Below are 14,034 nucleotides of genomic sequence, written 5' to 3'. Positions count from 1 at the left end.
ATTGATGCCACAACTTTTTGATTTGGGGAGACTTTCTCATAGACAATTATTATCATTTGTGAACAATTTTACTTTTGCTTCCTAGTTTGTTTGTTGTGTGTGTGTGTGCGTGTGTTGTAGTTTAATGTATTTTAGTAGCAAACTTACAGGAATAGCACAGAAGACAAACACTTAAAAAGCATGTAGGACAACCCAGAAAAGTATAGTGAGCGGATGGAATCTACTATATGATAAAAATGCTACAAACAGGTGCTGGAGATATAGCTCAGTTGATAAGAGTGCCTGCCTTTCATGCACAAGGCCCTGTGTTCAATCCCTAACATCGCCAAAAAAAAAAAAAAAAAAAAAAAAAAAGCTACAAACACAATTTAGTTGCTCTCAATAAGAAACATACTTGTTTACAAAAATCCAAATGCTGGCATTGTACAGAAAAATTTAACAGTTTCATTTATAATTGTTATAAAGTTGAGCTGCTGAAACTCATTCACTGAAACACTTTGACTTGCATTAATGCTCTACGTCCCTGCATTTATATTAAAAATTCACATACAAATGAAAATGGGAAAATGGCCAATACCTGATTTCTGTCCCCTAGTTTTCAACTCACAATCATATACTTACGTACCTTTTGGGCCCATGAAAAAAAAAAATACCTAACGTTCAGAACTACCAATTACAGGAAAAAGAGAAAAAAATTTTTTGAGAATGAAATGTTTCACATGATAATGAATTCTTAAACACGTTCTCTATGTATGCAGCATGATAGTTGGATGTTTTTGGTATAATTGTTACACGTTTGGCATGGATAGCACACAGGTTGGTGTCTTCAAAAAGGCCAACCAGATAGGCCTAACTTGACTCCTGCAAAGCACCAATAGCTGCGCTCTGGAAGTGCATCTCTGTTTTGAAGTCCTGAGCAATTTCTAGCACCAGATGCTGGAAGGGGAGTTTGCGCATCAGAAGTTCAATGGACTTCTAATACCATCTAATTTCACGGACTGCCACAGTACCAGGCCTGTAACAATGAGGGTTCTTCACCCCTCCAGTAGAGGGCGCACTCTTGCAAGCGGCTTTTGCAGCCAGTTGTTTCCTGAGTGCTTTAGCAACCGTTGATTTGCTGGCATTTCGCTTTGTACAAGCCATGGTAGAAAGGACTTCTTACTTAACTCCACTTTTTCTTCGGCAGGAGCTTGGCAAGATAGAGGCCACGCAGGGGCGACTGCCAACACTCCAATCTGTATGTTTTATTTCCTTTTCCTGTCATATTGCCTTAGCCAGTAGTGATAATAATAGACATCCTTGCCTTACTCCTAATCTTAGTGAGAAAGTATCTACTTTCTCATCAAGAAACTTGTATATCTAATATTGACTTGTTGCTTTTTATGTTCATTTTCTTATTAAAAGTAAAAAATAAAAAATAAAAAGGACTGGGATATAACTCAGTAGTAAAGCACCCCAGGGTTCAATCCCCAGTACCAAAAAAAGGGGGGGGGAGTAAAAAGTAAAATTAAATATACAAAAGGAGGGAAATTACTATAACCCATAATTTGTCATCCAAACACAATATGGAAAAAAATTGGTATTTTTAAACAATTCCTTGTTGGCTATGCTCTTATTATATCATTATAGTAATACTGATTATTCAATTTATTGTCCTGAGTTTTTCTCTTTCTAATTTTTGTTTGTTTTCTACAGTGCTGGAGACTGAACCCAGGACCTCGCACATGTTACGCAAGCACTCTACCACTGAGCCACATCCCCAGCCTTATATGTACTTTTAATTACCCATGACTTAAATATTTTTTCATTAATTATATAGTTGCATTCATTTTTGTGTGATTGGATCCATGTTATATGACTATTTGTTAGATATTTATTTTTTCTTCTTGATTTGCAGAAATTATGACCATTTTGCTGTAGGAATTTGCAAGATACAGAGGAAAGAAGATATACTGAGTCTTAAAAGATAAGTGCCCATAAACCATTAGAATACAAAACAAACAACTTGGGAGCAACCCAGCTGTGTCCTGGTGTCCACATCCCCACCTGCAGAAAGTAGCATGATTCAAGGGCAATACACAAGCACAAGGAAAACTGGTGGGAAATTGTATAACCCCAACCTGATTTCACCCCTAGTCCAGCCCCTAGCTTCTGTCTCTCTATAAATATTAACAACCCAGACCAAAATGTTGCTTCTCACTCTCAAAAGCAGCCCACACTCTCTCTTCCCCTTTGAGTGCTTCCTTGCTTTCCTAAATAATCTGTCTGTGCCTCAATATGTGATATATGCTATAATTCTTTTCTGTCTCATATGCCAAGGACCTTGTCATCCAGAGCTGAGATCCCCCTCTTGGGGACTGACTTGGACCCTCCTCTGGTGACAATTTCCCTCCCTTTGACCATTTATTTCCCTTCTAGATTTACCTTAATACTTTCCCAGTTTCTTATTTGTAATTTCTGGTTTCAAATTTAAATTTTTTGTACATTTTAATTATAGTTACATGATTTACATATTATTATTTTTAAAAATTTATTTATTTTTTTTTTAGCTTTTAGGTGGACACAATATCTTTATTTTATTTTTATGTGGTGCTGAGGATTGAACCCAGTGCCTCACGCATGCCAGGCAAGTGCACTACTACTTGAGCCATATCCCCAGCCCTACATATTATTTTTCTATAAATATGATTGTATAGTTGTATATAAACTGTATATATAATTTAATGTTAACTTCTGTTTTGTTCTTGTGGCAAAATATACATAATTCAAAATTTAACTACTAATTTACTAATTTGTTACTAATTTCTGTGGCTATATAGTTTTTAATTAAATATATGTGAGGGTCTAAATTATTACATTTAGGGCTGGGGATGTGGCTCAAGTGGTAGCGCGTTCACCTGGCATGTGTGCGGCCCGGATTCGATCCTCAGCACCACATACAGACAAAGATGTTGTGTCCGCCCAAAACTAAAATATTAAAATTCTTTCTTTCTCTCTCTCTCTCTCTCTCAAAAATAAATAAATAAATTATTACATTTAAGTTTTTATTTTCATGAATGGTAATTGTACTGACTCCATTTATTCAACAGGCAATTATAAGCATTTATTCTGATAAGAAATGATAAGAATTTAGATAAAAGCTAGGTGCAGGGGCTGGGTTTATGTCTCAGCAGTAGAGCGTTTGCCTAGCACAGTGTGCAAGGCACTGGGTTCGATCCTCAGCACCACATAAAAATAAATTAATAAATAAAGGTATTGTGTCCAACTACAACTAAAAATATATATATACATTAAAAAAAAACTAAGTGCAGTGGTGCACACCTGTAATCTCAGCAACTTGGGAGGTTGAGGCAGGAGGATCATAAGTACAAAGTCAACCTTGGCAACTTAGTGAGACCCTGCCTCAAAAATAAAAAAACAAAAGGGGAGTTGGGGATGTAGCTCAGTTGCAAAGTGTTTGCCTATCATACAGAAGGCACTGAGTCAATCCCCAGGACTGCAAAAAAGTAATAATAATAAAATAGGATAAAAAGGGCTGGAGATATAGCTCAGCATACCCTTGGATTCAAACCCCAGTACTGAAAAAAAATTAAAAGTAAATCTTACAGTCTAGTGGAGGAGACAAACAACTCCAGTATTAGGTGATAAATGCAATGATAGACAGGTACAGGTAGTATATACTATGATATATTCATTTATTCAATGTATACTTTGGTGATTACTGTATGTCAAGTATAGTGGTAAGTCCCAGATATTTAATAGGAAACAAAACAATTATGGTCCATTTTGTTTGTTTGTTTCTTTCTCTTTCTTCTTTTTTTTAAAAGTATTTTGGGGGGAAGAGTGAAATCTTATTTATTTATTTATTTATTTATTTATTTATTTATTTATTTTTATGTGGTGCTGAGGATTGAACCCAGTGCCTCACATGTGAGGAGCAAATGCTCTATCACTGAGCTACAGCCTCAGCCCCTTGGGTTTTGCTTTTTTTTTTTTTTAATATTTATTTTTTTTTAGTTGTAGTTGGACACAATATCTTTACTCCATTCATTTATTATTTTTATGTGGTGCTGAGGATCGAACCCAGGGCTAGGTGAGCGCTTTACTGCTGAGCCACAATCCCAGCCCAGGTTTTGCTTTTTTGAGGTGAGGTTCTTCCTGCATTGCCCAGGCTGGTCTTGATCCTCCTGCCTCAGCCTCTGGAATGGCTGGGACCACAGACACATGCCACCACACTCTGCTCCTGTTTTGATTTTTAAAGAAAGAGGGAGGGAGAGGAAGTCTGTAATCCAACAGAGGATATAGATAAATGTACTGTGTGGTATACTGTGTGATTTATTGGGTGATAAGTGCCATAATAGAAAAAACATGGGCTGCCATGGAAACATAGAGGAGATTCACCTAAATCTAATTGCATTTCAGAATCAGAAAAGCTTTCCGGAAGAGGTAACTGGGTGTTAAAAAATAGACATGAGCTGGATAAAGGAAGAAACCAATTGTACACAGAGAGCACACACACCAATGTACAGGGATATCAGTGATTTGGATGTGTACAACTTATTAAAGTTATTTCTTATACTGTGTGTAGTCAATTAAGAAACAAAGTTCAAAATGAGCCAGAAAAGAAGTGTCTTCTATGCTAAATCTGAGCATCACTTCTCTGAATTCTTCCCTTTCAGATAGAATAATATTTATTGAGCACTTAGTATGTGTCATTCTCTAAGTGCCTTAGATGTATTAATTCATTTAAACCTCATAATAATCCATGAGTTATTATTATTATTATTATTATTATTATTACATAAGAGGAAATTGCAGTACAGAAAGTTTTGATATTTAAACTAGAGGCCTGGTTTGAACTATTAACCACTATGCCTCATTAATACATAATATTTCAAATATTTAAAACATTAAAATATTTAAAACATTAAAAATTTTTGAAGGTTATTTGAAAGCTAGAAATTCTGTACAATTTTTAACAATATTTTTGTAGTTGTAGATGGGCACAATATCTTTATTTTTATTTATTTATTTTTATATGGTGCTGAGGATCAAACGCAGTGCCTCACGTGTGTGAGGCAAGTGCTGTGTTTGAGTTACACGTCCAAACAGTTGTCACCCAAGCATTTTCGTCTAATTTTTCTCATAACAGGAGAGGACTGAACTACAGCACCAGCCCTCTGTACAATACTTCTTTCTGTTTATTCTTGTTCCAGAATCATGCTGTTTAACTTGTGGTCTGAAAGCAGTTATGACCTCACTATTTCTCTTTCAGGTTTTCTTCTTTTCTTTTTGTAATTCTACTTATTTATTCTTCAAGTAATCTTTCTCAATAATCTAATTGAACTAAATTTGAAATTAAGGGATTTTGGTGAAAAGTACACTAAATTGGTAAATTAAATTGGAAAGTATTCATGTTTCATCTAGAAAGTGCTATATTTCTCCATTCAAATCTTCTTTCAAATCTGTTAATACAGTTGGTAATATTTATTCAGATTATTCTTAGTTGTGTTTATGATTTTATGGAAGTATAATGTCTTATGTCTTATTTATTATTGGTATACAGAAATGCTATTGACTTGTATATCAGATAGTTTTTCCTGAAATATGAAATAATAAAATTACCATTCAAAAACTCTAAAAATAGCCAAGATATATACTTATTCAATAATGTTCAAAAGATTTGCGTCAATGTGAAAGGCTACACAGAAAATGCCATTCTTATTCACTGTTCACATATGTTTGAGTTACACATCCAAACCGTTGTCACCCATGCATTTTCGTCTAATTTTTCCCAGGACGAAACATGTGGGTGACTGCAATAGGGCCACCTCCCTCAAGTTACGTGGCTCTCCAGGACCCATCCTGAGTCTCACAGTTCAAGCTAATCATTGACAGAGCTTTACAATCACAGGCTTTTGCTAACGCGTTGATAAGACAGTCCAACAGTTAGTGGCAAATGAAGCCAGGCTGTGCAGCAGGGTCTCCAGGGAATGAATGGATTTTCTTCAGAGCCGATGAAAGACACATACGCTATAGGAAAACAATGTCCAACGGTGCGCTGCAAAGATCTGTCATCCTGTCAGCATTTATTCTGCTACAAGCTGTTACTGGCCTCTCTGGAGACGGAAGAGCTATATGGTCTAAAAATCCTAATTTTAGTCCTGTAAATGCAAGTCAGCTATTTCTCTATGACACTTTCCCTAAAAACTTTTTTTGGGGTGTTGGGACTGGAGCATTTCAAGTGGAAGGGAGTTGGAAGAAGGATGGAAAAGGACCCTCTGTATGGGATCGTTTCATCCATACACACCTTAAAAATGTCAACAGCACGAATGGCTGGAGTGACAGTTACATTTTTCTGGAAAAAGACTTATCGGCTCTGGATTTTATAGGAGTTTCTTTTTATCAGTTTTCAATTTCCTGGCCGAGGCTTTTCCCCGATGGAATAGCAGCAGTTGCCAACGCAAAAGGTCTGCAATATTATAATACTCTTCTGGACGCTCTAGTACTTAGAAACATTAAACCTGTAGTGACTTTGTACCATTGGGATTTGCCTTTGGCGTTGCAAGAAAAATATGGGGGATGGAAGAATGAATCTATGGTTGATATCTTCAATGACTATGCCACATACTGTTTCCAGAAGTTTGGGGATCGTGTCAAATACTGGATTACAATTCACAACCCATATCTAGTTGCTTGGCATGGATATAACACAGGTCTGCATGCTCCTGGAGAGAAGGGAAATTTAGCAGCTGTCTACACAGTGGGACACAACCTGATCAAGGTACTGTACAGCTGACTTCTTGTTATATCTTCAGAATATATAGGCAGCAGAAGTTAAAAAGAAACACTAGGAAATTTTTCTCTATTTAAATGATCCTCTTGATTGAAATCAGCTCAAGTACTTTTAGGCTCATTCACAAGTTCTATTTCAAATTTTATTTTAAAATAGGGTGTGTTTTATTTGCCTAAGCTATTATTAATGCATTAATCCAATTAATCTTTTCCAAGAGGAAACTGAGACTGTTTTAAATTTTATAATTATGTATTAGAATGTGAGAATGTGAGTTTACTTTCTTTCTGTGGGAAACCAGTACTTTGCATATTTAACTGTTGGAACCATTTTCTGACATGTCATTCGTTTCAGAATTATGTTAAAGGATGACCCTTTCAAACAGGCATTTGTTGTTAGCATTGCTATTCTTAGTGGTACTTAGCTATAGTGAGATACATAAATGTTAGCTAATGAATAGTACTAAATACAGAAACTGAAATAAATGTCCTTCACACTTAGTTTTGTGTTGTATGACAGAAAAGATGAGATTAATTGTACTGGAAGTTAAAATTAAACTGCTAATATAAAAACTGGGAAGAATGTGTTCTACTAAGTATGTTAAAGTGGTGTATTTCAAAAGCTAGAGCTTATCTTGGGAAATGTTAAACTTACTAAAACAATAGTAAAATATAACAAAATAAGAACTAATAGTTATTGATTGTTATGTCCTACAGACTACATTAAGTACTTTACATGCATTGACATGTTTGATCCTCATAACAACCTTATGAACTAGGTCCTATAATTGTTCCCATTTTAAAGGTGAGGAAACTTAAGCTTAGGTAGATTAAATAATTTGCCCAAGGTTACAGGAAAAAAAATGCAGCTGTTGTGAAGATGAGGTTCATAAATGATGACATAATTAAAACATCATCCTTATTAAAAGTCTTTTTTAAAGGAATCTTTCAGAAATTTTCAGGAGTTTTAGCCTCACTTGGAGACTAACATATGGAATTAGATTTAACTTTTGAGTCGAAGAGTTTACTTGAAAAAATAAATTATTCAATCCCTTTTACATTTTAAAAATGGAGAAAAATTATTAATTGGATTTTATACTGTGCTAGGGGATGTACTTTGAAGGAGCAAATGTTAAACATGTAGAAATTTTTTTAAAAAATTATGCAAGGGGGCTGGGATTGTGGCTCAGTGGTAGAGTGCTCGCCTAGCACGGGCAGGACCTGGGTTCGATCCTCAGCACCACATAAAATAAAGGCATTGTGTTGTGTCCATCTACACCTAAAAAATAAATATTAAAAAAAATTATGCAGGAACATAAAACTACTCCAGGCTAAACTTTCTTTTATTGGATCTTCTGGATATATATATATATATATATATATATATATATACAATAATGCTATGGTTTTGATTACATCAGCTCTTGTAGAAAATGGATTGTATGATCATTTCAAGGTCATTTGCATATATTTGAATAGAGTTGATACAGAACATGTTACTAAAGTGTGGGTATACTATGACTTCAAAATGTAAGAAATTAAATAGGAGAAAGTTTATATAGCTATTTAATAACTATTAAGATACACATGTTTTAAAACATTTTTAATTGAACTCTTTTAATTATTTGTTAAATCATTTTTAGTTGTCAATGAACCTTTATTTTATTTATGTCCAGTGTTGAGAATCGAACCCAGTGCCTTACACATGCTAGGCAAGTGCTCTACCATTGAGCTACAACTTCAACCCTAGCTCTTTTAATTATTAAGACAATCCATGCTCATGTAAGCTTAAAAATATTAGATTGTACCAAAAGATATAAAATAAAAGTGTTAGCCCCTTTCTTCCCCTCTAATAATCCCAACCCAAGGAAACTATGTTCTTTTTAAAGTTTCCTATGTAAACACATACCAGGCATAGGTTTATTTAAACTTCGTATAAGAAAAAATATTCTAAATTGTTGATAAGTTTCAGTTACTTGGAAAAATGTTAATAATTATGATTTTCATGAAAAAACATGTTCCAGTGATTAAAGCCTTAAAAACTGACAATCTGATAAAAATAAAGAGGAAAAAAGCATTAACTAACAAATGGATATTACTTTCACACTTAACTAATAAAATACTGTATTTTTCATATGCTTTCCATTTTCATCTAATTTTAGATAAGCTCTGCCTTCAATGCAAAATTAGTACTTTCTGATAGGGACATAAATTTTTTAAACTGAAAGATTCATTTTTAAATAATTGCTTCCCAAATAATTTCTTTTATCTCCTTAAAATTTCTAAATAACTAGACTAAGTAAATGTTGTAAGTGGTCCCTTGAAATCGGTCACAAAGTGAAATTCTCCACATAACCCAGTGACCTATCGTTCCAGAAAGAAATCTTGCAATGGTTTGGCAGCCTGGGTGCCACTTGTCCCTCTTCCCCCCTCTCTGTCCTTGCTTTAACATAGAAAAGATTCATTTGATATTTTATGTTGCAATGAAGTATTTTTTCCTTAACTTTTCCTCTTTTGACCCAGAAGAAGCATTCTTTAGCATTTGTTTTTAGTCCAAAAACATTGAGTTAAATAAGCCTCAAGTAAAACTCAATTCATAGGTAGTTAGTTATAGACTACTTTATTCCCCCATTCTCAGATAATGAAAAAATTTCAGAGTGACTATTGGAGACCCTTTAGTTGTAGAATGATCTTGAAGACTCCATCTCAGTTTAAAATGTCCTGGTTTGGTGGGAACCTGAATGGTCTGTCAGGTCCAAGACTGACTTGGAATTTAGATGTCACAGTATTACAGATCTGGTGATTATCTTGGAGCAAGTCTAAACCTTTGGTAAAAATTTTCAATAATCCCACCTACTAATGGATGCTCTGCTCTTGAGTTTTTAACACTGCCCAGAATAGAATGAGAGTGCATGTTTTGACTTGACTATCTTTGAGCACAGTAATCACCACTTTAAATACCTATAATCTCTGTGGCCACCTTGTCAGATAACTATTATTATCCCCCCTTACAGAGTGCTGTTTCTAATACACACAGTGTTGGCGACCTGCATGAAATTCATTAGTGGCTCCCCAAAGATTCCAGGATAAAGTCTCAATTTTTCACCAAGGCCCTCAAGACACAACCCCCAGCCTCCCCTTCAGTCTCCTTTCTGGCCACTGTCTCATCCCACTGCCAATGCCACCCCGTGCACCTCACATTTCATCCTAATTCCCTGCTGCCAAGGTACCAAATTTACCTTACTGTTCCTTTGCACCCAGCCTCTTGGAGCATGCTCTCTCCGGCTAAACTGCCCTTCTCAGTCCCTGCTTCACCCACCTAGTGGCCTTTTAAGACTCACTTCAGGGCTGGGGATATAGCTCAGTTGGTAGAGTGCTTGCCTTCCATGCACATAACCCTGGGTTCAATCCCCTGTACCACAAAAAAAAAAAAAAAAAAAAAAAGACTCGTTTTATTAGACAGTTTCCACCTCTAGGTTATTCCCTACCCATCAGAGTTAAGCACCCCTTCTGTGTACTCTCACAAGATGTCCTTGCTTCTGTGTAGCATTCACACCATATGGAACCTTTCTGCCCACATGGAACTTTTCTGTCCTCCCAACTCAAGTGAGAGTTCCTTGAAAGGGGAAACATGGTGTTGTTTTTGTTTTTGGGGGGCGGGGTTTGGTTTTATTTTGTCTTTATGTTCCCAGCACCTAACACAGGATATTTAATATACATTAGGGTATAGATGTTGGTTGAATGCGTAACTTAGGATTTCTACCTTAAACTTTGTAATTTAAAAAGAAAAATGTCAAGTTCAATCTTCATATTTCATCACATTATTGCTAATTCTTAAAGTATATTAAGAATATATTGATATGCCTACATTAATCAAGTGATGTATTAGACACTGTTGGTTGCAGGTGACAGATCTAATTCAAGTTGGCTTTAGCAAAAAAAGGGTAATTTCCTGACTCAGTTACCAGACTACAGGGATGAATAGACTCAGTAACCAGGATACCCTCAGAGTGGGCTTTATCTCCGTCTCTCACATCCAGTTCTTCTGGTGGTTTGATGTCAGTTTTTCCTTTGTAGAGGAAGGATTTCTCTCTCTTAAGTTCAGGTTTTTCAATTCCATAAACAGATTTGGCCCATTAGGACCAGGCTCTTGGCTCTCAGCAAAGCCCCAAGGGTTCACATTAGTAATGACAGTAATGATGTCTGTTTCCATTCTATTTTTAAATCAATAAATTCATATAGTAATTTAAATTTGTAGATTTTCCTCTTAAAATGGAATACTTGAGAGCTTCTGAGTAATCATTCACAGAAGTTTGGATAAATGAATTTGTTCATGAGACATAAGTCATTCAGTTCATTACTCTACTAAATACCGTCAGCCTCCATGATGGTTTGAACACTTCATGAGTTTAATCTTTTTCTTTTTTTCTTTTTTGAGATTGTGTCTTGCCAAGTTGTCTAGGCTGGTCTCTCAAACTCATGGGCTCAAGTGATCCTCCTGCCTCAGCTGCCTCAGCATCTGGGACTGCAGGCCTACACCAGAACATCCAGCTAACATGTCATCTTTCATAGATAGATACAGTGCAAGAGTTTCTCAGCCTCAGCACTGTTGACATTTGGACCTGATAATTCTTCATTGTAGTGGACTGTCCCTTGCATTGTAGGATGTTTAGCAGCAGCCCTGGCCTCTACCTACCTCATTCCCATCCCCACTCTCCCATTCCTCCCATTCACACTCCTGCTACCAGGTTTTTCACCTACTGGGTTTACTACCCCTACTGGCTTGGTATTATTTGTGAAATACTTGAAAGAGCTGCCTCAAACCATTTCTTCTTCTTCTTCTTCTTTTTTTTTTTTTTTGGGGGGGGCGCACCAGGGATTGAACCCAGGGGCACTTAACCACCAAACCACATCCCCAGGCCTTTTTTATATTTTATTAGAGATAGAGTCTCACTGAGTTGCTTAGGGCCTCGATAAGTTGCTGAAGCTTGGTTTGAACTCATGATACTCCTGCCTCATCATCTTTCACATTAACATACATTTATTTATTTATTTATTTATTTATTTATATGGGAGATTGAACTCAGGGGCAACTAACCACTGAGCCACAGCCCTTTCCTTCCTTCCTTCCTTCCTTCCTTCCTTCCTTCCTTCCTTCCTTCCTTCTTTCCTTCCTTTCTTCCTTTCTTTCTTTCTTTCTTTCTTTTATTTAGGAGTCTCCCTGAGTTGCTTAAGGCTTCGCTAGGTTGCTGAGGCTGGCTTTGAACTTTCTATCCTCCTGTCTCAGCCTTACAAATTGCTGGGATTACAGGAGTGCACCACTATGCCAGCCTGTTAGTTATTTATGAACAAAACATTATACTAACTTTAAAAAAATCTTGTTCTATTCTTTTAAACAAATTTCAAGAATTTAAATAAAATGCTATATAATAAATTTTTACTCATTTTCGATGCCATACATTGTTTTACAAAGTTTCTGGGGTTTTTTTTGTTGTTGTTGTTGTTTTGTTTTGTTTTTTGTTTTTGGGGGTATCACTTAATGTTGAACCTTTTTCTGGTTTTTCGTTTGTTCACATATTCAAATATCACATGTACTATTTTATTTACTAAAGTGCTTTTATTTAAAATTTTCTTTTAGTCTTTTTTTTTTTTTCCCTAGGTGTTTGGTGCTGGGGATTGAACCCAGGGCCTCACACATGCTAGACAAGCACTGTACAATGAACTATATCCCCATCCCTTTAAAATTTTATTTTTGAATGGGTATGGTGGTGCATACTTGTAATCCCAGCAGCTAGGAGGATCAAGAGTTCAAAGCCAGCCTCAGCAATTTAGCAAGACCCTGTCTCTAAATAAAATATTTTTTAAAAGGGCTGGATATGTGGCTCAGTAGTTAAGTCCTCCTGGGTTCAATCCCTGGTACCAAAAAAAAAAAAAAAGTTTGGACACCTATAATACCAGAGACTCGGGAGGCTAAGGCAGGAGGATCACAGATTCAAGACCTTCCTGGGCATTTTAGTAAGATCATCTCAAAGTAAAATAAAAAGAGCTGGGAATGTAGCTCAGTGATAGAGTTCAGTTTCTAGTACCTCAAAGAAAAAAATATTCTGAAGGAAAATTTATATCCTACAATAAATGGAGGACCAATATTTTTAATACCCCCAAATAATACATAACATTTAAATACTAATTTCTCAACTTTGCTCCACCTAATGTCATCTACTATATAAAAAACGGTAGGTGTAATAGCCTTAGAAAACACCACTGAGGGTGGGGCTGGGGTTGTGGCTCAGAGGTAGAGCGCTCGCCTAGTATGTAAGGCACTGGGTTTGATCCTTGGCACCACATAAAAAATAAAATAAAATAAAGATATTGTGTCCACCTATAACTAAAATTAGGTTAAAAAAAAAAGAAAGAAAGAAAAGAAAACACCGCTGAAGGCTGGGGATATAGCTCAGTTGGTAGAGTGCTTGCCCTGTGTGCACAAGGCCCTCGGTTCAATCCCTTACCGCACCAAAAAACAAACAAACAAAAAAACACTGAATTGTGTAAGTTTGCTCAGCACTTTGGTGTACACTTAGTACCAAAACCAAACACAGCATGTCATTAAAAATGTCATAAAATGCTTTTTCTTACATAAGTAGGAGAATTTAAATAATGAGCATTATTTTTAACTAAGAAAATGTCAATATATGTTTACGTATTACTAGCACTTTAAGTATTCATAATTAATACTTGAAAATAAACTATACAGTCTTCAATAAAATAGGCTATAAACAATATATGTCAATGCTTTTTTGTATACCACACATAAATGATGAAATTATTTTCAACATTCCTCAGGGATTCAAGAGATTGCTTAATATGTTCAAGGAAACTCTTAAGACAAAAAACAATATTGGGAAACCTTACCTTAGGTCAAGGCCTCACCAAGCTGTTCCTGCACCACGGATTAGATTGGTATTCTTTGGAAGGGGGTGAAGCTCAGTGGTAGAATGCATGCTTAGCATGCTTGAGGCCCTGGGTTTAATCCCCATCACCAGAAAAATAAGACTGTATTTCCTCCCTGTTTTCCCACCTTCCTGAGGAACTCTCTTTTAACATTTCTTGGCATTCCTCAAACACACAATGCTGGACATGCATCAGGTATTATATAAATTGATTGTTTTCAATTTGGGGGAAGATCTACCTTGTCCCAGAAAGGATTTAAACCTGCAATGGGCCAGAAATGAATTCCATATGTGT

General features: G+C 35.9%; 1 protein-coding gene and 1 pseudogene across 1 annotated transcript in view; one reads left to right on the top strand and one right to left on the bottom strand.

Annotated features, from left to right (window-relative positions):
* Positions 1 to 733: 733 nt before the first annotated feature.
* On the bottom strand, positions 734 to 1,143 carry LOC113180855 (histone H3.3A-like; annotated as a pseudogene).
* A 4,816-nt stretch (positions 1,144 to 5,959) lies between these two features.
* Klb (klotho beta) overlaps positions 5,960 to 14,034 on the top strand; it is a 30,911-nt gene continuing 22,836 nt past the window's right edge. The window contains exon 1 of the mRNA XM_026386711.2: positions 5,960 to 6,784. Coding sequence (XP_026242496.2) covers positions 5,960 to 6,784 — 825 coding nt within the window. The remainder of the gene's footprint in view (positions 6,785 to 14,034) is intronic.

The sequence above is a fragment of the Urocitellus parryii genome, chromosome 10 (assembly GCF_045843805.1).
Source record: "Urocitellus parryii isolate mUroPar1 chromosome 10, mUroPar1.hap1, whole genome shotgun sequence".
In the NCBI taxonomy this organism is placed as follows: Eukaryota; Metazoa; Chordata; class Mammalia; order Rodentia; family Sciuridae; genus Urocitellus; species Urocitellus parryii.
Note: the sequence above shows the minus strand (reverse complement) of the source record. Positions and strands in the feature narration are given on the sequence as shown.